General features: G+C 35.5%; 1 protein-coding gene across 1 annotated transcript in view; it reads left to right on the plus strand.

Annotated features, from left to right (window-relative positions):
* Positions 1-21,296, plus strand: part of DCC (DCC netrin 1 receptor) — a 782,001-nt gene that overhangs the window by 461,323 nt on the left and 299,382 nt on the right. Inside the window, exons 12-14 of the mRNA XM_024756807.1 lie at positions 1,444-1,592; positions 3,266-3,404; positions 9,653-9,702. Coding sequence (XP_024612575.1) covers positions 1,444-1,592; positions 3,266-3,404; positions 9,653-9,702 — 338 coding nt within the window. The remainder of the gene's footprint in view (positions 1-1,443; positions 1,593-3,265; positions 3,405-9,652; positions 9,703-21,296) is intronic.

A 21,296-nucleotide genomic window follows, 5' to 3' on the forward strand; every position in this document is an offset into this window, starting at 1 on the left:
CCCTTATAGTTTCTTTGTATTCTGTTGCTTGGGGAGAGGTTTGTCCAGGTGCACTGCAGCAATGGGTCCCGGCCCAGGTCCCAGCCTGTCTCAACATAAAATATGTTTCTGACATGAGTATTTTTTTCCCCAAAAAATGTGTGAGCGGTAATGCCTTAAGGAGCTGGGTTCCATGGAACAAATTCTGAAAATGATCCAGAGACACAGGTTCCATTCCGATCTAAGAAGTATATCATCAGATGTCATGTCATCTGAGTTTTCATATGCTATTTCGCTATGGAAGTTCAAACTCACAAGAGTTGAATTAGAGGCCAAAAATGTATATCTATCTGTCCAAAGCTAGGTGGTATCTAAGGCTGGGGGAAGTACACAGCATGTTTAAGTTAAAGTTGTTGTTATGCTTGCAATGATGAGACTATTTATTTATTTCAGATTATAGTAACTAATGTGATTATTGAATTTACCATTTACAAACCGTATATTTAATTTCAGGTCCATAGGCACAAATAAAGAATTCTGCACATATTCAGAATTTGCAAATCTAAAATCAGAAGGATTTTCTTAACTCATTTCACACCCTAAACTGACTTGACCTTATGTTAGGCTATATATAGTCTTTAATAATCCTGTTTGGTGTGAATGTCATACATTTGCTGCAAATATATGGTTTAATAACAGGGTGCTACCACAGCCCCACTCGGGGTGTTACATAAAACACTGTGTATGCACCATGTTACATTTCTAAAACCTGAAAATTTTTGGATATAGAAACACATCTGGACAGAACTGTTTTGGTTAAGTGATTGCAGACCTGTGTTTATCTAATTTCTTTAATGAACAAGCTTCTTATCCTTGATTAAGTGAAGTAATAGTTATGAGAGAAGATAGAATACTAGAAAGTAAAATTGAAGGTTAAATCCTGAAATTAATTTAAAGGACCCAGATTTGGGCAAGATTTTAAAATGATGACTTAAATAAGGGCAATGTGGTAAATTATCCATAACTGTGCTGCCTATTTGAATTATAAGTAGGATCATGATGTACAAGTATTCTAATTGCATTTTCTCTTTTCCTTCTGCAGTTAGCAATACACAGGCAAAGGCCTACTTGCAAAGTGGAAAATTCTCCGTACTAAGAATTTAGATTAAGAATCCCACTCTTATTCAGCCATTACCCTAGTCACTTATACTCCTTGACCAGTTTCCTCAACCGTAAAATGAAATAAGTAATTTAGATTAATATAAGTCCTCTTCTGAATTTTAAAATGAAATGATTCTAAAATTTCATAACTTTCTGTTTATATCCTATGTTTTTATATTCTTATTCCATATGGTTCTAAAAATAGTACATGGTGCTATAATTTCCTTGAACTGTAAAAGATGAAATTCTGTTTGTTTTGAGAAAGAGGACCTTCTTGTACTAACCAATTTCTCTTGTAAACAGTGCAAGTTCCAGGGCCAGTAGAAAATCTGCAAGCCGTATCTACCTCACCTACCTCAGTTCTTATTACCTGGGAACCCCCTGCCTATGCAAATGGTCCAGTACAAGGTTACAGATTGTTCTGCACTGAAGTGTCCACGGGGAAGGAACAGGTAGGCAAGAGAATGGGCCCCACTCCTATCGCCTATCGGAGAAATTGCAGGAGATCTGCAGGCTCTTGATATAAACCAGTATCCAGCACATTCATTGGATAGCTGATCAGTTTTAAAGAAACTGTTATTGAAAATGTTAAGCAATTTCATTGAATTCGGGTGGTAAGAGAGGCAAATGGGCAATGAGATGAAGTCAATACAAAGGATGCAGATTTTTTGTTTGAGTATATTGTGGTCTGGGCCAGTGTGACCACATTTGAACGAGTCCATCTGGTTCTAGAAAAGTACTTGCATTTTCAGTCCTTATCCTACGGGATGATCAATCTTATTTTCAGCAACTTCCGTCAAATTGCTTTTTTCATTCTTTTTTCATTCATATGTTTGATGTTGTTTCTGTCTTCTCCCCACCATGGGACCATCACCTATCACTTCTTGTTGTTTTCAGAATTACTTTACTCCTGAAGACTACCTTCTATTTTGCTTCTAATCTGTGGTTACCACAGACATTGGAAAATAGACAAATTAGATTTCCATGTAAAGTAAGAGTAAATGAGTCTTAAGAGAGACGCATGAAACTCAACTATTCTATTTTGTGACATATATATGACTACTGAGATGTTTACTTCCAGATTCTCAAGTTCATGTGGGAAAAGATACATAGACAAGTGGGTAGTTAAATAGGAAAGACCAGAAATGACCTTGGGATATTGAAGTTCTTATGATGTGTTGTGAAATTTGCCCATTATAGTGTGGTCTTCATGCTTCCACATACACTGCATGATAGATATTTTTCATTAAAATAAAATATTTGCATTAGTTCTATTCAGAACAGTTCCAAGTTCCAAGTTATAGCATAAGAATTATTGAGATCCTCCTAAGTAATCATTCATTCCATTTTTTTTGTTGTTGTTTACTGCTCCCATGCTATTTAGCTCTTATTTTCACCTTTCTATTCTACCCTTTTCCTACACATTTTAGTGCTTCAATAATGCATTTTACCAATTCATTTAAATAAATTAAAAAATAGTGTCACCCAAGATAGAGTGTGAGGATCATTGGGAAGAGCTGTATAATGGATCTTCTGGAGTGAACGGGTTCTGATTTGCTCAGTGACCTTCACCTCCATTACCTCATTTCTACATCTGTGAACTGCTGAAAACAATTCCAACTTAACCTCACAGCATTTTGAGAGATAACAATTGTAGCAAAGTATCCATAACAATTGTAGCAAAGTATCCCTCAGTTTCCAGAATCTCAGGTATATTTCAGCACAAGAAGGAAGAATTCTATTGTTTCTTGGTAAATTGTTCCATTTTGGGTCCAGGAGCAACTCTCCCTTCCCGTGGATTTACAAGCTGCCTTTCTGCCTGTCAGGGTTTTGGTGTGGGCGTTAGTAGTGCACACCATTCAGTGTATTGGGTGGTGTTAAACAAATTGGAACTTAATGACTGTAAAGATAGCATGGTGCTGTTTTAACTAGGGTCTACGGAGTGGTTTGGTCTTCAGTGGGGGAGTGTGTGTCACAATTTAGGTTTTATAACAACTCATAATAAGGCTAAAGTGTAGTTTTGTGAGTAAGAGTCTAACATCCAACTCACTGATTGCACAGAATGGCTGCCATTTCAGCTTTTACTTGTCTCCCGAATGACGGTTTTGGTGTTTTATGTCTGCAGAATATAGAGGTTGATGGACTATCTTATAAGCTGGAAGGCCTGAAAAAATTCACGGAATATAGTCTTCGATTCCTAGCTTACAATCGCTACGGACCAGGAGTATCTACTGATGACATAACTGTGGTTACGCTTTCTGATGGTAAGTTATAGACAGTGAAATTTGACTCACATAGTTGTTATAATAATGAAATAATATTGGATATATGTCATAGATTCCATGTTCAAGGTTTCCTAACTAAAACTTCATGGAGTATACTAGCATACATTAGAAATTTGGCTAATTCACTCAAACTATCTATTACAGTCAAATTTAAACTTTGAAAAGGTATACACTCTGAATCAGGATATCCTAATTAGTCATCTTCAAAGTGTGGCTGCTGCCTAAGAGCTCAGAGTCATTTCTTTGTGTGTGTTTCCCTTTATTCCTATAAATACAAACACATTTGTGCGTGTGTGTAGGCTAGTTTACATCAGCATCTTTCTTTTGTTTCCCCTTCTAAACAGTGGTAGATGGTTAAAAGTGTAAATGATGGACAGTCCTCCTACATATACCTCTTAATTTGAAAAAAATCATGAAGTTTTAGGCCAAATAATCCAGTATTGAAAGTATTAAAACTGAATATGAAAATTTATATTTTAGTTTTACCTTGCCTAACAAATGAAAGATGAGACATATTTTTAATGCCATAAAAAAGAGAAAGAAATCTTAATGAAGTAGATGAATTTGACAAAGCAGTAGCAGAGGAAACTAGGGATCTAAAAATGGATGATAATGAAAGGTTGGAAGTTTAATGAAAAGTGAAAATAAAGCACAGCAGAGCATATGATATGGGGCCAGTGACAATTCAGGCAGGTGCAGAAATGCAGAGATGTGACCTCCATGAATACTAAAAAGGCATCAAGCTATTTCTTTTCAGCAACGGTTTCCATGGTGGTATGTGTAATTCTATAAATTATTGATCTTTCGAATTTCAAAAAAATGACTTTAGTTTGTGATTCCTTGACTGATCCAACCTTGCTTCAATCTAGGAAAGCATCTGGGTGGATGTTTCATACAATATCAGTGAAATGAAGAAGGGCATGCATGTTATTAAGGATAGTGTAAAGAAGACACAGGAGTAATGTTCATTTGCAATTTCAATGTAAAATAATACTTTATATCTGACACCGCTTTGGTATAATTTTTAATGTAATTCTTAAGCCCATCCATCTGATTCTGTTATTGAAGACAGAACAGAATATTTATTGGCAGAATAAATTACTTCACAACTTATAATTATAAAAATAAAAGGAAAACAAATGAAAATGAATATTTTACATAATTTATGTAGATTTCATTCACACACTGAACTGTAATGCTGTGGCCTTATTCTCTACTTTGGTTTTAAATGTCATAAGTGAGAAAGATAGATTATTACTCATTAATCCAAGAATTATTATCTAGAAGTATTGCAACATTTAGGATTTAGAAAATGCCTGTCCTTAAATAAAAGGATTTCATGACTCTAATCCAACAAGCATCACTCTGCAAGGGACCCCGGCTTCCCTCTGTCAGATGCACTTGAGAGAGAACACATGAACTTCAGGGGCCCCTACGGGTGGGTACTTCAACCTCGTCTGCTTTCATCTTTACAATAAACTCATCTCTTGTACTTCAATCTGATGTCCTCTTCTCTCTACTGAAACTATGCATGCTGAGGTCACATACAGATGAATTTAATTACAATTAACAGTCACCTGCTTCCCAGTTGTAAGTCACAAAGTCCTGTTCTCCTTGACTTTCTGGATGTTATACAAGGGAGATGTTGTGAAAATTAAATGTTTAATCCACATAAGCACCTACAACATGGGCATGGCATATATTTAAATGTTTAATAAATGTTATCTATGCCAATGTCTCTTTTTCTCATTATTCTAAGTGTTCCTTAATATGAGGGATGATGTTATATTCATCTCTCTATCCCTCCTAACTCAGTAAATATTTATTGAATTAATCAGACAGTTCAGCCAAACCTGTACAAATGTTTGTAAGTATAGACTCATCTTTAGGACTTCCTCTTTGTGTCACTAACTTAACATATGATTATGTGTAAATATATATGTGTTATAGAGAGCATCAGATTTCCTATAAGGCCAGAGAAATTCTTACCATAAAGAATTTATGTTGGGACTATAGAAAAATTGAATAAAAGCAAAAATAAAATGCAAATAACTTTTTTTCTTAATTAATTATCCCCAAAGTATCCATGTTATGCTAAGATGCTTGTAAAGATTTTATTCTAAGGAGCTGTCATCTCTAATTTAGCTCTGTTTTAATTGTTTTTCTGGGAAGAAACACTTTTTTGTTCAGATTCCTCCACCTAGTATATCATTAGTTTACAGCGTTCCACTTCTTCGAACCGTTGGGATTGTAGAGCATCAATCCAGACAGCCTAATATTTAGTGTAGACTGTAAGTAGTTTTGCCAGTTTGTTCTTAAGCACTGTCTCTGGAACTAGTTGACATGAATAGGTTACTAACAGATTTTATGAATTAATTAACATTTATTGGTGTCCATGCCAACTTGCCCTGTGTTCAAAAGCAGAGGGACCAAATTTTATAGGCAAGCTTAGCTATAGGAATGTGCTTCTTACTGTTATCGCTAATATTTATTGAGTACTTATTAGTGCAAGGCCTGCTCCACACACTTCACAACACTGTATTTTTCCCTACTTTACAGATGTCAAAACTAAGGTAGAGGTCACAAAAGCTAGTAAGCAGCAGAGCCAGGTCATATAAGCAAGTAAATAAGGGGGATTCAGTGTGGAAATATATTGTTTCTCTTATTCGATAATAAATGTCTCATATTAGATCCTTCAAGAAAAAAGCTCAGGGCTACATATAAATTCTTTCAATCCACAAATTATGTGTACAGGACAGCACACACTTGCTAAGGGGAGGAATTCAAGTGACTATATGTACGATTCATTTACAAGTTTGAGAACTTAATCTTCTCTACAGAATGCTTCAACACCATGTGCTTAAACCAGCATGCTCCACCACATTGAGAGGAGTTTCCAGACCAAATGCCTCTGATTGGCTTTAATGAACCTATTGTAATTGATAAATTACTTGACATTTCGAAGAGAAAAGCAATGAACTATGTCCTTCCCCTCTGCCTCATGAAACAAATAAGACAAATAAAGAAAAGTCCCAATAGATAAATATGGATTCCACTCACTTCCACCAAGCATCTAATCCTATTTATCTATTTATTTGTAAATAGTACGGAAATTGATAGTAAGAAGAAGAGAATAATAGCTAAAAATACTGTAGAAAAACATTGTCCATTTTTTTTTCTGACTGTGTAAGGCAAGAATAGCCAGTGTGCCATCAGTGAAAAGTAAGAGAAATTTATATTGTAAAAAAATAGGCAAAATTCATTAACACCGTTGTTACAAGTCCACCTTTGGGACTTGATGGCTTTAAATTCCTAATATGGAAAATTATCAAATTGTGGTAGTTTATTATTGTTCTTATATATTCTTGGCTTTCTGAAATGAGGAGTTAAATGCCATTTATAAATTTTCATTAAAGTGAGATTTAAGGGTTACATATCAACTAGCACAGTACCTAGAACAAAATGTATGATAAATTTAAATACCTTCTCTTTCCTCCAATATTCTGTGTTTTCATATTATTTAATTGGTCAAAAGTGTGTGTAATATGATTAGTAAAGTATAATATGATATAAATATTAGAATATCATATGAAACCTAAGCTAGAAATATTTTTCATCAGTAAGAAGTGATTTATTATCACCTAATATTAAGACATTATTCCCAGTCTTCGCTTTTAAAGAATATATTTTTCAGAAGCTGTGCAATTATATGATTTAGAACACAGCATTTTTTTTTCAGTTTGTACCTGTTTTAATTTTTACTGCTTTACAAAGTGATTTGAATGTGGGTCATATTAAATTCTTCCTCATTGTGAGAACATCAGTTTTTTTTTAGTTCTTCTGATCACACAAATTATTTTTATTTCCAGACTATCTTTAATCTTTTCTTGGTACAGTCACTTTAGAAAACTTTGTATCTATTAAAACTTAACATATGTTTAACCCTCATAGGGGCTCCCCCACCACCAGTATTTCCACTCCTAGGTATAAATGAATGAAGGAAATGAGTGCAATTGTCCAGCAGAAGACACAGACTAAAATTTTCATAGCAGCTTTATTCTCATAACTCCAAACTAGAAATTGATCCAAATGCCATTCATCAGTAGAACAGATAAATATAAATCAGAATAATTGTACATTGTAATACTATGGAGCAACAAAACAAAACAAAAAACGATTGCTACATGCAACAATATGAATGGATCTCAAGAAGTAAGCGAAAGAAGCCAGCCTCTGGGAAAGAGAACACACAACTATGGTTTTGCTTTTAGTAAGCTCAAAATAAACTAATCTGTGGAGTTAGAGGTGATAATAAGTAGTGGTTACTATCAGAAAGATACTGACTAAGAAGGGACACAGTGAGCTTTCCAGGTTATTGAAAATGTTCTATATCTTGATCTAGGTGGTGTTTAAATGGGGATGTACACACACACACACACACACACACACACCACTTTATCCAGTCATACATTCAAGGTTTATGCACTTTCCTGTATGTTATACCTTAATTTAAAAAATAAAATTGCAAAATTATAAACTTTTTTATTGTGACCAAATTTGTTGACCAAAACTCTAAATATGAAAAATATTTTATTGTAATCTTATAATCTTTCTATTAATTGATTCATTCAATATATATTTGCTGACTGTGCCCCATGTGCTTAACACACATCAGTATTGGGGATGCAGCATCAAAAGGACAAAAATCCTGGTTCCTGTGAAGATTATATTCTGTATTTGATAAGAAAACCATAGCAGAATTAAATGAAATTAAAAAATAAAGTCTATCTCCTAAATAATGAAATAGTTTTTGAAAGAATGCTGTTGACCTAATTCATGAAAAACAAGCTCTGATAAACATTTTACCACAAGTTACATTGCTAATAACCTTTATCAAGTACTAACAAAATAAGTGACTATAATTCCTATCATGTTTATCACTTATTCATCAAAGTCAAACAAAATGAGTGATTATAATTCCTATCATGTCCAGAAAGGTCCAGGAGCTAATATTTAAGTAAGTATCCATTTGTTCATTTAATTATTGAGTCAGTAAATATTAATTGAATGTCAGTTTGGAGGATTTAAAGATTAATCAGGCATATATCATGCCCTCATAGTGATTACTTCTGAGAAGGCAAAATCAGAGTAGGAGATAAATAAATTCAGGGTAAATATAAGCACCCCAGGAAAACATAGATTATTGTCCAAGTTCAAATTAAAAAAGAGGAACATAACAAAAATGGCCCTTAAATTTTTGAAGATGCTGAAAGCCTTTCTCCTCTATTAAATTTATCAATTTGTCATGAAAAAAGATAAGGAATACTCTGATTTATATATATTAAGCATTTACTGAATGCTACTTATATTACTGTTGTGGGACAGAATTATTTATTTATTTATTTATTTATTTATATGATTCATCCAAGACATCTAGAATAGTACTTGAGATATTACAGTCATTCAGTGAATGGCTATCATTGAATTACTAACTTGATAGAATATTCACTTTTTGATATAGTAAATATCCATTAGAAGTATTATAAAGAAAGCTGTATATGTTCTTCCTCCTTCCATGAAGGATTGGAACAATCAAAATGCAAGTAAGAGAAGGAAAATACCTAGAAAACCCACGAAGAAAAATAAATTGCTCCTTTGTTAATAGAATTGGCTCACCAAATGCTCTCTGGTAACCTGCTTGCCTCTATGACACAGAGATTTAATTACAAAGTGTGAGAAAAAGAAAAGGGATGTATTTCTTCTTTTCACTTTTTAAGGGATAATAAAGGTTGCATTTAAAAGGATTAAGCAACGAGAGTGACCGTTAGAATGACATATTTCATCATAAAACCGTGGAGGTCCTGAAATGCACAATATCTTAAGCCCTTAAACCACTCTAGGAAATCTCTCGTGTGTTTTTATTGGCTCCTCTGGGAAGGTTATCACCAGAAAGCTGTAATTAAACGGCAGTATTTAGTATCATGGCAGGTGCTTTTTGCCTAAGAGTTTTGGGGGCTCCCTAGATGGATAACTGGGCCACTAAGTGAGAAAAACAAATGCAGTCATTTTTCATCTCTCCAGGAAAATTTTGAAGTGCCACCTGGAATTACCTACCTAATTATTCTTATGAACAGTGAAAAAGACATGCTTTCTCTTTTCACAGAGGGTTGGAGTTTCTCTTTCGTGACTTTGGCAATAACGATCTCACCTTGTTTTATTTCTTCTAGTGCCAAGTGCCCCGCCTCAGAATGTCTCCCTGGAAGTAGTTAATTCAAGGGTGAGTTGTGGAAATGTTTACTACTTCGTCACCAATACATGTGTAACTTTCAATCACCCATCCACTGCTTGGGGTGGATGGTGGCTTCCATGTGAGGAAATGTTCCAGAACAACACAGTGAGTGGCATTAATCCCACATCTTCCACCACACTTGAATGGATTAAGTGAAGGAGTTGTTTGCTTCTAGTACACTTGATTTTATAAATGTTATCATGATTAAAGGCTATTCCATCAGGTAACAAAGTTGTCTATTTACCTATACTTATCAGTACAGTAAGTCCCCCACATAACGAACATTCAAGTTGCGAACTTTCAAAGATGCGAACATGCCTCTGTGTGCCAGCTATTGTACTCTACTACTGTACTTTTCAGGGTACTGTACTGTAAGATTAAAAATGTGTTCTTTATTTTTTGTGTTTGTTTTTTTATGTATTATTTGTCTGAAAAGTATTATAAACCTATTACAGTACAGTACTATGTAGCCGATTGTGTTCGTTGGGTACCTAGGCTAACTTTGTTGGACTTACGAACAAATTGGACGTTTGAATGCGCTCTCAGAATGGAACTCGTTTGTATGTGGGGGACTTACTGTATAGGACATAATGTGCTAGATGGAACAATTGAATGTAGGAATGAAAAAAGTAATTACAAGAGGTGTGATAAAGAGAGACTTTGTTTCCTGGTAGATTTAATTTGAATTGAATATTTCATCCTCATTCCTCTTCTTCTCTTATAAATATAGACATGGAAGGCTGTTCTTGAGGTCTGATAAGATTATCTGTATGAAGCAGTATTAATCAGTGATTAATGTTTTACTGGCCTGAAAAGTTGATACAACTTTCAAAAGGGTTTAAATTAGGCTGGGTGTAGCTGAAGATAAGGAGTTAATGCCAGAATCAGTTTTCTAGAAATATCTCCTTTTTCAAGTGTGTCTCACTCAACATTGGAAAGAAGCGAAAACCACACAGTAGAGGAAAGCAAAAGTAAGATTGGCCTGGCTTGCCTCTGTCATCATCTGGTTGTGTGTGCTTAGCGGAATAATTTCACTCTCCCTGGGTCTCAGTGAGGAGATTAGCCTAACCGGTCTCCAAGCTCTAGAAGACGACAGGAAAATCATATGTGTCTTAGAGAAAGTCATACTTTGATTTTTAATCCTAGCTTCCTCTTCTAGTAACTGTATACGATGTCAGAAAAGTTTCGAACCTCAGTAAACTTCAGTTTCTCTATATTCATACAGTGTGCATGTTAATCCCTCCCTTATTGATTTGTCATGAGGAAGTAGTAATATAGCATATGCAAAGGATCTAACTTAGCATCAGTAGCTATTACTTCACTCAATGTACAATTTCTTGCCATATTTTGCAAAAGTCTCTGACGAAGCCATATTTTGTGATTTTGATCAGATTTACCTCTGTCAAATGAGTTTACCTTTTGGAGCTAGTGAAATGTCTCTAAAATGGTTATCCTCTTACAATTTTAGGCACTAATTGGATAAGAATGAATGAAACAAATTTAAACTTAGAAGGGAGAAAAATAAATGAACTAAGGGAAGAAAAATGAGCTAAAGGAAAATAATGAGAAATAGACATCACCCTAAAAATGACATTATTATTTACAACATTAAATATTTTACAGATGTGCTATTCTAGTTAACAGATTGCCAAACCAAAGTCAAGTAGATTCTTATAATTATTGTAGGTTGCTAATGAATGAAACTGGAAGACCATATTGTAGTTTCTCTTGTTTTAATGACTCATTTTTATTAGAGTTTCACCCGATTTACATCTTTCCTTCAGGACGGAACATAGAAATTGATATAAGCTATTTTGTGTGTGTATGCTCGTATCCCATAAAAAGTCTACTTTAGCAAAGGATGAATGTTTTCTTCTGGAATGTGAATAAGGCATTATTGAATGACCCTGGTTGCTGACTGTCTTTGAATATGAATTTATTACCCTCCTGTAGGAGGGAATTCCTGGATTGCAAAATTGACTTTTTCAACTGATATATATATATATATATATATATATATACACACACACACACACACACACACACACACACATACATACACATAATCAAATATCACAGGCCATGCTCTTCTAAAATCTGCAGTGTTTGCAGCAACCAAATATTAACACCCCTGCTTCTATCTTCCTGAAATTATCTGTGTAATGTTGCACTACCAGAAAATTTAACTTGTTCATTAGCTTTTCAGAATGAATACAGCCGGCCCAAGCACTAGAAAGCTTCTTGCTCTCCTCTCCCTCCCTCTTTTATCTTCTTTCCTAGCTTTTCAGGCATTATAAATTATTTTTCTTGGATTGTTACCAAGAGGAAAGGAACTGGATGATCAAAGCACTGTTTTATCATTCCAAATATGTTGATGCAGAGAAAAACAATAATATGATATTTTTATATTTGTCTCGTTTGAAACAAAAGCTCTCAAATATACTAATATTTGCCCCAGATGATTACCATTTTAAGGAAAAAATTTGTAAAGAAAGAAACATTGTAGTTGAATAGTGTTGTATTCTTTTACACTAATAGAATTATGACTTTAATGTTATTCACTTACTTGGAATTTTTACTTAATATAGAAGGAACAGTCATATTTTAAGTTCTTATTCTATATCATATCTGTAATTATGGAACATAATTGACCATTTTATTGACAGACAATGAGAAAATTTCTTGGCGTTTGCACACAGATGGCTAGGATTTCTGTCCATAGAACCGAGAAGTGAATACAAGATATAAAATTATCATTTATATATATATCTATAGATATTTTTTTTGCGGTACGTGGGCCTCTGAAAAAGGCCCTGAAAAAAAAAAAAGGATTTTTTTTTTTTCAGTTAAGCTTTGACGGTTAAAGAAATAATTTATTTCTTTTTTTAATTAACTTTTTATTGGAGTATAGTTGATTTACAATGTTGTGTTAGTTTCTGCTGTACAGCAAAGTGAATCAGTTATACATATACATACATATACAGGAAGGATTTTGACTGAGGTCTGTGTCTTCTGTCATTGGGCTAGTGATAATTCTCTTATCAACAGAAGTGACAGGGCTTCCCTGGTGGCGCAGTGGTTGAGTCCGCCTGCCGATGCAGGGGACACGGGTTCATGCCCCGGTCCGCGAAGATCCCACATGTCGCGGAGCGGCTGGGCCCGTGAGCCATGGCCGCTGAGCCTGCGCATCCGGAGCCTGTGCTCCGCAACGGGAGAGGCCACAACAGTGAGAGGCCCACGTACCGCGAAAAAAAAAAAAAGGGACAGCCAAGCAGATAGCTGAGTGAGGCTTTTGCATTTGATTCCCACCTGGTTTATTCACTTGGTAGCCACTGTGAGCAAAATTGTCAAAATAAGGAGAAGAGGAGAAACTGGAAGAAGTAAAAACAAAGAGCCAGTTGAATTATGATGTTAATTTGCAGGTCTTCTGTTTTTTTTGTGGGGGCATGCCTTGTTTTTTCTTTATTCTGTAATTGGGGTTGTCTTCTCTTGGCTGTGCAGAGAGCACTTACATTAACACTGTTTCCTGCTGTATGGCAACCTCACCTCTCTGAAACTGCACAGTTCGTGTAGGTGTTCTGGAACCACTTCTACTGTCACACCATGATTCTTATAAATGTTAATCTCCCTCTTTTGTGTTGTATAAAGGCCTTAGATAGCTCATGAAAAATATTTTTTTGTTTGTTCGTTTCTCTCTGAATCATCCTAAATCCTTCGTAAAATACACTTTGGCCACTGAGTTACTTGGAACTGGAGCTCTGAGTCCTCCGCTTACAAATGTGGTAGATTTCTCAAATTTAATGTAGAGAAGGAGGAGACATAGGAGAACTTAGATGATTGATTCCATGTAAAGATAAATTAGAAACTGGCATTTACAATAATATTTACACTCACAAACTTCACACAGTTATTTGTACTCAGTCATAATACACAGAACATTTTTTTTAACATTATTATTGGAGTATAATTGCTTTACAGTGGTGTTAGTTTCTGCTTTATAACAAAGTGAATCAGTTATACATATATCCCCATATCTCTTCCCTCTTGCATCTCCCTCCCTCCCCCCCTCCCTATCCCACCTCTCTAGATGGTCACAAAGCACCAAGCTGATCTCCCTATGCTATGTGACTGCTTCCCACTAGCTATCTATTTTACATTTGGTAGTGTATATATGTCCATGCCACTCTCTCACTTCATCCCAGCTTACCCTTCCTCCTTCTAGTGTCCTCAAGTCCATTCTCTAGTAGGTCTGCATCTTCATTACCATCTTGCCCTAGGTTCTTCATGACCATTTTTTTTTTTTTGAGATTCCATATATGTTAGCATATGGTATTTGTTTTTCTCTTTCTGACTTACTTCACTTTCTATGACAGACTCTAGTCCATCCACCTCACTACAAATAACTCAGTTCTGTTTCTTTTTATGGCTGAGTAATATTAACATTAAATCTGTAGATTACTTTGGGTACTATAGTCATTTACACAATGTTGATTCTTCCAATCCAAGAACATGATATATCTCTCCATCTATTTGTATCATCTTTAATTTATTTCATCAGAGTCTTATAATTTTCTGCATGCAGGTCTTTCGTCTCCTTAGGTAGGTTTATTCCTAGGTATTTTATTCTTTTTGTTGCAATGGTAAATGGGAGTGTTTTCTTAATTTCACTTGCAGATTTTCCATAATTAGTGTATAGGAAAGCAAGAGATTTCTGTGCACTAATGTTGTATCCTGCAACTTTACCGAATTCATTTATTAGGTCTAGTAGTTTTCTGGTAGCATCTTTAGGATTCTCTATGTAGAGTATCATGTCATCTAGTCTTTTTTTGTGACATGTTTGTCTGGTTTTCGTATCAGGGTGATGGTGGCCTCCTAGAAGGAGTTTGAGTGTTCCTCCCTCTGCTATATTTTAGAAGAGTTTGTGAAGGATAGGTGTTAGCTCTTCTCTAAATGTTTGATAGAATTTGCCTGTGAAGCCATCTAGTCCTGGGCTTTTCTTTGTTGGAAGATTTTAAATCACAGTTTCAATTTCATTACTTGTGATTGGTCTGTTCACATTTTCTATTTCTTCCTGGTTCAGTCTCAGAAGGTTGTGCATTTCTAAGAATTTGTCCATTTCTTCCAGGTTGTCCATTTTATTGGCATTTAGTTGCTTGTAGTAATCTCTCATGATCCTTTGTATTTCTGCAGTGTCAGTTGTTACTTTTCCTTTTTCATTTCTAATTCTATTGATTTGAGTCTTCTCCCATTTTTTCTTGGTGAGTCTGGCTAATGTTTTATCAATTTTATTTGTCTTCTCAAAGAACCAGCTTTTACTTTTATTGATCTTTGCTGTCGTTTCCTTCATTTCTTTTTCATTTATTTCTGATCTGACCTTTATGACTTCTTTCCTTCTGCTAACTTTGGGGATTTTTTTGTTTTTCTTTCTCTAATTGATTTAGGTGTAAGGTTAGGTTGTTTATTTGAGATGTTTCTTGTTTCTTAATGTAGGATTGTATTCCTATAAACTTCCCTGTTAGAACTGCTTTTGCTGCATCCCATAGGTTTTGGGTCATTGTGTTTTCATTTTCATTTGTTTCTAGGTATTTTTTTTATATCTTCTTTGATTTCTTCGGTGATCTCTTGGTTATTAAGTAGTGTATTGTTTAGCTAACTCCATGTGTTTGCATTTTTTACAGATTTTTTTCCTGTAATTGTTATCTAGTCTCATAGCATTGTGGTCTGAAAAGATACTTGATACGATTTCAGTTTTCTAAAATTTACCAAGGCTTGATTTGTGACCCAAGGTATGATCTATCCTGGAGAATCTTCCGTGAGCACTTGAGAACAAAGTGTATTCTGCTGTTTTTGGACGGAATGTCCTATAAATATCTATTAGGTCCATCTCGTTTAATGTATCATTTAAAGCTTGTGTTTCCTTATTTATTTTCATTTTGGATGATCTGTCCATTGGTTAAAGTGGGGTGTTAAAGTCCCCTGGTATGATTGTGTTACTGTAGAGTTCCTCTTTTATGGCTGTTAGTATTTGCCTTATGTATTGAGGTGCTCCTATGTTGGGTACATAAACATTTACAATTGTTATAACTTCTTCTTGGATTGATCCCTTGATCTTTATGTAGTGTCCTTCTTTGTCTCTTGTAATAGTCTTTGTTTTAACGTCTATTTTGCCTGATATGAGAATTGCTACTCCAGCTTTCTTTTGATTTCCATTTGCATGGAATATCTTTTTCCATCCCCTCACTTTCAGTCTGTATGCGTCCCTAGGTCTGAAGTTGGTCTCTTGTAGACAGCATATATATGAGTCTTGTTTTTGTATCCATTCAGCCAGTCTATGTCTTTTGGTTGGAGCATTTAATCCATTTACATTTAAGGTAATTATCAGTATGTATGTTCCTATTACTATTTTCTTAATTGTTTTGGGTTTGTTATTGTAGGTCTCTTCCTTCTCTTGTGTTTCCTGCCTAGAGAAGTTCCCTTAGCATTTGTTGTAAAGCTGGTTTGGTTGTGCTGAATTCTCTTAGCTTTTGCTTGTCTGTAAAGGTTCTAATTTCTCCATCAAATCTGAATGAGATCCTTGCTGGGTAGAGTAATCTTGGTTGTAGGTTTTTCACTTGCATCACTTTAAATATGTCCTGCCACTCCCTTCTGGGTTGCAGAGTTGCTGCTGAAAGATCAGCTGTTAACCTTATGGGGATTCCGTTGTATGTTAGTTGTTGTTTTTTCCTTGCTGCTTTTAATATTTTTTCTTTGTATTTAATTTTTGATAGTTTGATTATTATGTGTCTTCATGTGCTTCTCCTTGGATTTATCCTATATGGGATTCCCTGTGCTCCCTTGACTTGATTAACTATTTCCTTTCCCATATTAGGGAAGTTTTCATCTATAATCTCTTCAAATATTTTTTCAGTCCCTTTCTTTTCCTCTTCTTCTTCTGGGACCCCTATAATTCTAATGTTGTTGTGTTTAATATCCCAGAGGTCTCTGAGACTGTCCTCAGTTCTTTTCATTCTTTTTTCTTTATTTTGCTCTGCAGTAATTATGTCCACTGTTTTATCTTCCAGGTCACTTATCTGTTCTTCTGCCTCAGTTATTCTGCTATTGATCCCTTCTAGAGAATTTTTAATTTCATTTATTGTGTTGTTCATCACTGTTTGTTTGGTCTTTAGTTCTTCTAATACATTTCTTGTATTTTCTCCATTGTATTTCCAAGATTTTGGATCATCTTTACTGTCAATATTCTGAATTCTTTTTCAAGTAGACTGCCTATTTCCTGTTCATTTGTTAGGTCTGGTGGGTTTTTACCTTGCTCCTTCATCTGCTGTGTGTTTCTTTGTCTTCTCATTTTGTTAACTTATTGTGTTTGGGGTATCCTTTTTGCAGGCTGCAGGTTCATAGTTCCCGTTGTTTTTGGTGTCCGCCCCCAGTGGCTAAGGTTGGTTCAGTTGGTTGTGTAGGCTTTGTGGTGGAGAGGAGTAGTGTCTCTGTTCTGGTGGATGAGGCTGGATCTTGTCTTTCTGTTGGGCAGGTTCATGTCTGCTGGTGTGTTTTTGGGTGTCTGTGACCTTATTATGATTTTAGGCATCCTCTCTGCTAGTGGGTGGGGTTGTGTTCCTATCTAGTTGTTTGGCACAGAATGTCCAGCACTGTAGCTTGTGGGTCATTGAGTGGAGCTGGGTCTTGGCATTGAAATGGAGATCCCTGGGAGATTTTCTCCATTTGATGTTACATGGATCTGGGAGGTCTTTGGAGGACCAGTGTCCTGAACTTGGCTCTCCCACCTCAAAGGCATAGCCCTGATGCTTGGCTGGAGCACCAAGAGCCTTTTGGGAGGTCTGAGGTCTTCTGCCTGCATTCAGTAGGTTTTCTGTATGAGTTGTTCCACATGTAGATGTATTTCTGATGTGTTTATGGGAAGGAAGGTGATCTCCACGTCTTACTCTTATGCCATCTTGAAGCTCCTCCTCTGTACTCACTCTGGCACAAGGTGGCCACCCCTGGTTTCACATGAACATGATCTCAGGCACAAAGCTCCTTGTTTTTCCGTTTTGTCTTTAAGTTAGTTGTTGAAACAACTGGCCCGCTGTCCCAAGGACTGTTGTGGCTTTGGCTGGTGGGACCCCTCCAGAGCTGGCACCCTCAGTGAGGCCGCCCTCCCCTCGGGCTCCGGGGCAGTTCCCTGATGGCGGAGGGAAGAGACCCTGAGCTAGCTAATACACAGAAAATTCCTGCTCGAATATAGTGTCTTGAATTCAATTCAAGTAGGTACAGATCTCTTGTATTGTTTTTTTTTTTTAACTTATTGATTCTGTGATTGATTCATTATATAACTGTTCTTTGAGCATAGATAATGTCCAGGAAACAATGAATGAAAGTGTTTTGGGAAGGGTGAGAAGGTAGGAGCATAATTATAAGGAAAGGAATGTTTCCTGTTAATACTTATAGTCTAATCTTTCTTTTTTTTGTCTAGAATTTGTAGGCTAGACTAGATATGTTTTAAATTGTATTAAAGTAAGACAACATGTAATAATTCATGAGACTCCCTCAAAAATAAAACTGTCTGTAATTTGGATAGAACCCATCTTCAGATAGCTGCTATCCTACTTACTTTTTTAAAAAATACATTTTTTTAATTGGGGTAAAACATACATAACATAAAATTTACCATTTTAACCATTTTTAAATGTACAGTTTATAGGCATAGGTACATTCACATTGTTGTCCAACCATCACCATTCATTTTCAGAACTCTTTTCATCTTCTCATCTTCATTGTACCCATTGTATAATAATACTCCATTCCTCCCCTTCCTCCAGGCCCTGGCAATGATCATTATACTTTCTGTTTCCTGACATATTTTTTTTTTTTTTTTTTTTTTTTTTGCTGTACGCGGGCCTCTCACTGTTGTGGCCTCTCCCGTTGTGGAGCACAGGCTCCGGACGCGCAGGCTCAGAGGCCATGGCTCACGGGCCCAGCCGCTCTGCGGCATGTGGGATCTTCCCGGACCGGGGCACGAACCCATGTCCCCTGCGTCGGCAGGCGGGCTCCCAACCACTGCGCCACCAGGGAAGCCCTCCTGACATATTTTATAAAAGAGTGAGGACACCATTTCACAGAAAAATTTATTATTGCCTTTTCAATTTATCTTAATAGAGAAATAAAACACTTTTAAAACATTAGGTCTTCCCTTTCACAGGGAAACGAAGGATTTAATGAACTGTAGTGGTTAAGAATATAGGAAGATGCTTTAACTGGCTGGGAAGAAACTCCTCCCTTCCCATTATTGATACTGCTTTCAGAATACTTCTGTTCCAAAGTCCCACACTGATGTACTATTTTGTTTTTTTAATCTACTGATAAGCCATCTGTCGTAGTTAACAATAAAGAACCAGAAATATATGCATGAGATTATTCTGGAGTAACTTTGGGAAACATAATTTTGGTCACCAGCATGAGTTTTATATCCCATTATAATTTAGATCAGAGCTCCTAGCCAGTAGTTAAATTGATCCTTTGATTTATTTTTGAAGTTCCAGTAAGTCAGCAGTTTTCATCTTTTTTAGTGAAAACACAGTAAATGGATAAACTCTGAATGGGAAGGATATTAAGACAGTAAAAAAATTTGGATAACCAATTTTTAAATAACATAAATTTATCATGCCATTTAAATACATTCTGCAAATAAGTTGAAGAGAATACTCTGGAAAGTCTCAGCATATCTTTATATCATACCATCACTCATTTTCTTAGATACTTATCTCATGGTACTTTTCCAAGCAATGATATTTTTTAAAGTGTGAGAAAAATAAATCCCCTATTGAAGATACAAAAGACTGTGAAAAGCATTTGTCTAGTTCTGCTTTTCCCAAATGATTTCTTTCTACAGAAGCATTTTGTAGTAAATACTATCTTTAAAACTTTTTCAGTCTCTTACTTTAGCATCACAATATACATTCCAAACCAGAACAACATACTCCATAAATTGAGTAACCGCATCCCCTACATTGTTACCTGAATTAATTTGAAGTAAAAATATAAATTGAGTTAGTGAAAGAAGACAAATTTATGAAGAGCTAGAAGTAAATCTAGGAACAGTCTTTATAAAGTGCCTATGTACGTAACTAAAGAATAGGGAATTAAGAACCAGCGAAGGTGTCTATTACATGATTCAAATAAGTTAGAGACATGATTAAATCTCCATGTCTATATGAAACTTTATAATGTAAACAGGGTAGAAAAACATTTTCTAGAAGTTCTCATCTTCATACTTCAAATACTTAAGTATATCATTTTTTGCTATTGTGTGTTTTGAGGTTATTATATTTTGCTCTTTCCAAATGTATTCTAATCACTGCCACTTAGTATACCTGCACAAAGGCTATGACAAAGAGTCTAAATTATGTGATAGACTACCATTCTCTTTGGAGTTCTAGTCCTACTTTAATATCACCTTGTAATATGTACTTCATCACACAGATTTCCGATGGATCCAATTCTGGTTGGCTCTGAAGGAAAAGCTCAAGCCATACATTTTTGAAAAGTGGTAGGTTTAATAATGGGCTTAAATTAAATGAACCTAGGTCTAGTGATAAGGTCTCTGATTTTAATTTAGTTCGTGGAAGTTGCCCTTATAGTTGGAATGGTTGATTAGTTAGAGGACATGAAGAGATTCAGTCCTACCAGTAGGTAAAAGCAGTTGCTAACTATGTGATTTGATTTAAGAGATGTTGAAATATTCATTTAATTCACTAGTTTAGCTTAAAATGTTATTTATCTTACAAGACAACTGTTGAAAAACAAATCTTTCATCTGAAAGATGTAAGATATTAGCATGAATCATTGTCATTAACATTCTTGACACATATTTAAGGAGCACTTAATTATAACTATAACAACAATAATGACAGTAACTTTTTCAGCAGGTGTTTTGTGGCTGGCAGTGTGCTAAGTAATGAAAGCCCTATTTACTCCTCATAACAACACTATGAGTATTATTTGTTAAACCAGTGATTACTGAGTTTATTGCTGGAAAAGCTACAATGAAGGCAATCAAATGTCCTTCTAAGTTAAGCACAGGGATATGATACAGAGGGAGCTAATTTAAATCAGATTGTCAGGGCAGGGCCTTTTAAGAAGATGACATGAGCTGAGACAAGAATATGAAAAAGGGCCAGTTTTGTCACACTTAAAATAAGTCATCCCAAGTAAAGCTAACAACTAGTGCAAAAACCTTGAGGAGGGACCCATGTGTGCATGATTGTGAACTTGAAATAATAGCAGTATGAGTGGATTATAGATCCCTGGGTCAGAGCTAGATCATAGGGGCTTTATAGGGCATGGTAAACACTGGGATTCATTTTGTGGACAATGAAAAGGGTTTTGAAAGGGGAATAATTTCATTCAACTTTTTAAAAGATCAAATTGGCTGCTGTGAGGAAAATTATTGGGGATAGGGCAGAGTGGAAGCCAGGAGACCAGTGAGGATACAGTTGAGTGATCTATATAAGATGGTTGTAGTTGAAACCTGGGAGTCATTAGAGCAGATGAAGAGAGAAGTGGAAAAAATCATATGTGTTGTATCTGGA

This window comes from Neophocaena asiaeorientalis, unplaced genomic scaffold, assembly GCF_003031525.2.
Source record: "Neophocaena asiaeorientalis asiaeorientalis breed wild unplaced genomic scaffold, Neophocaena_asiaeorientalis_V1.1 scaffold133, whole genome shotgun sequence".
Classification (NCBI taxonomy): domain Eukaryota; kingdom Metazoa; phylum Chordata; class Mammalia; order Artiodactyla; family Phocoenidae; genus Neophocaena; species Neophocaena asiaeorientalis.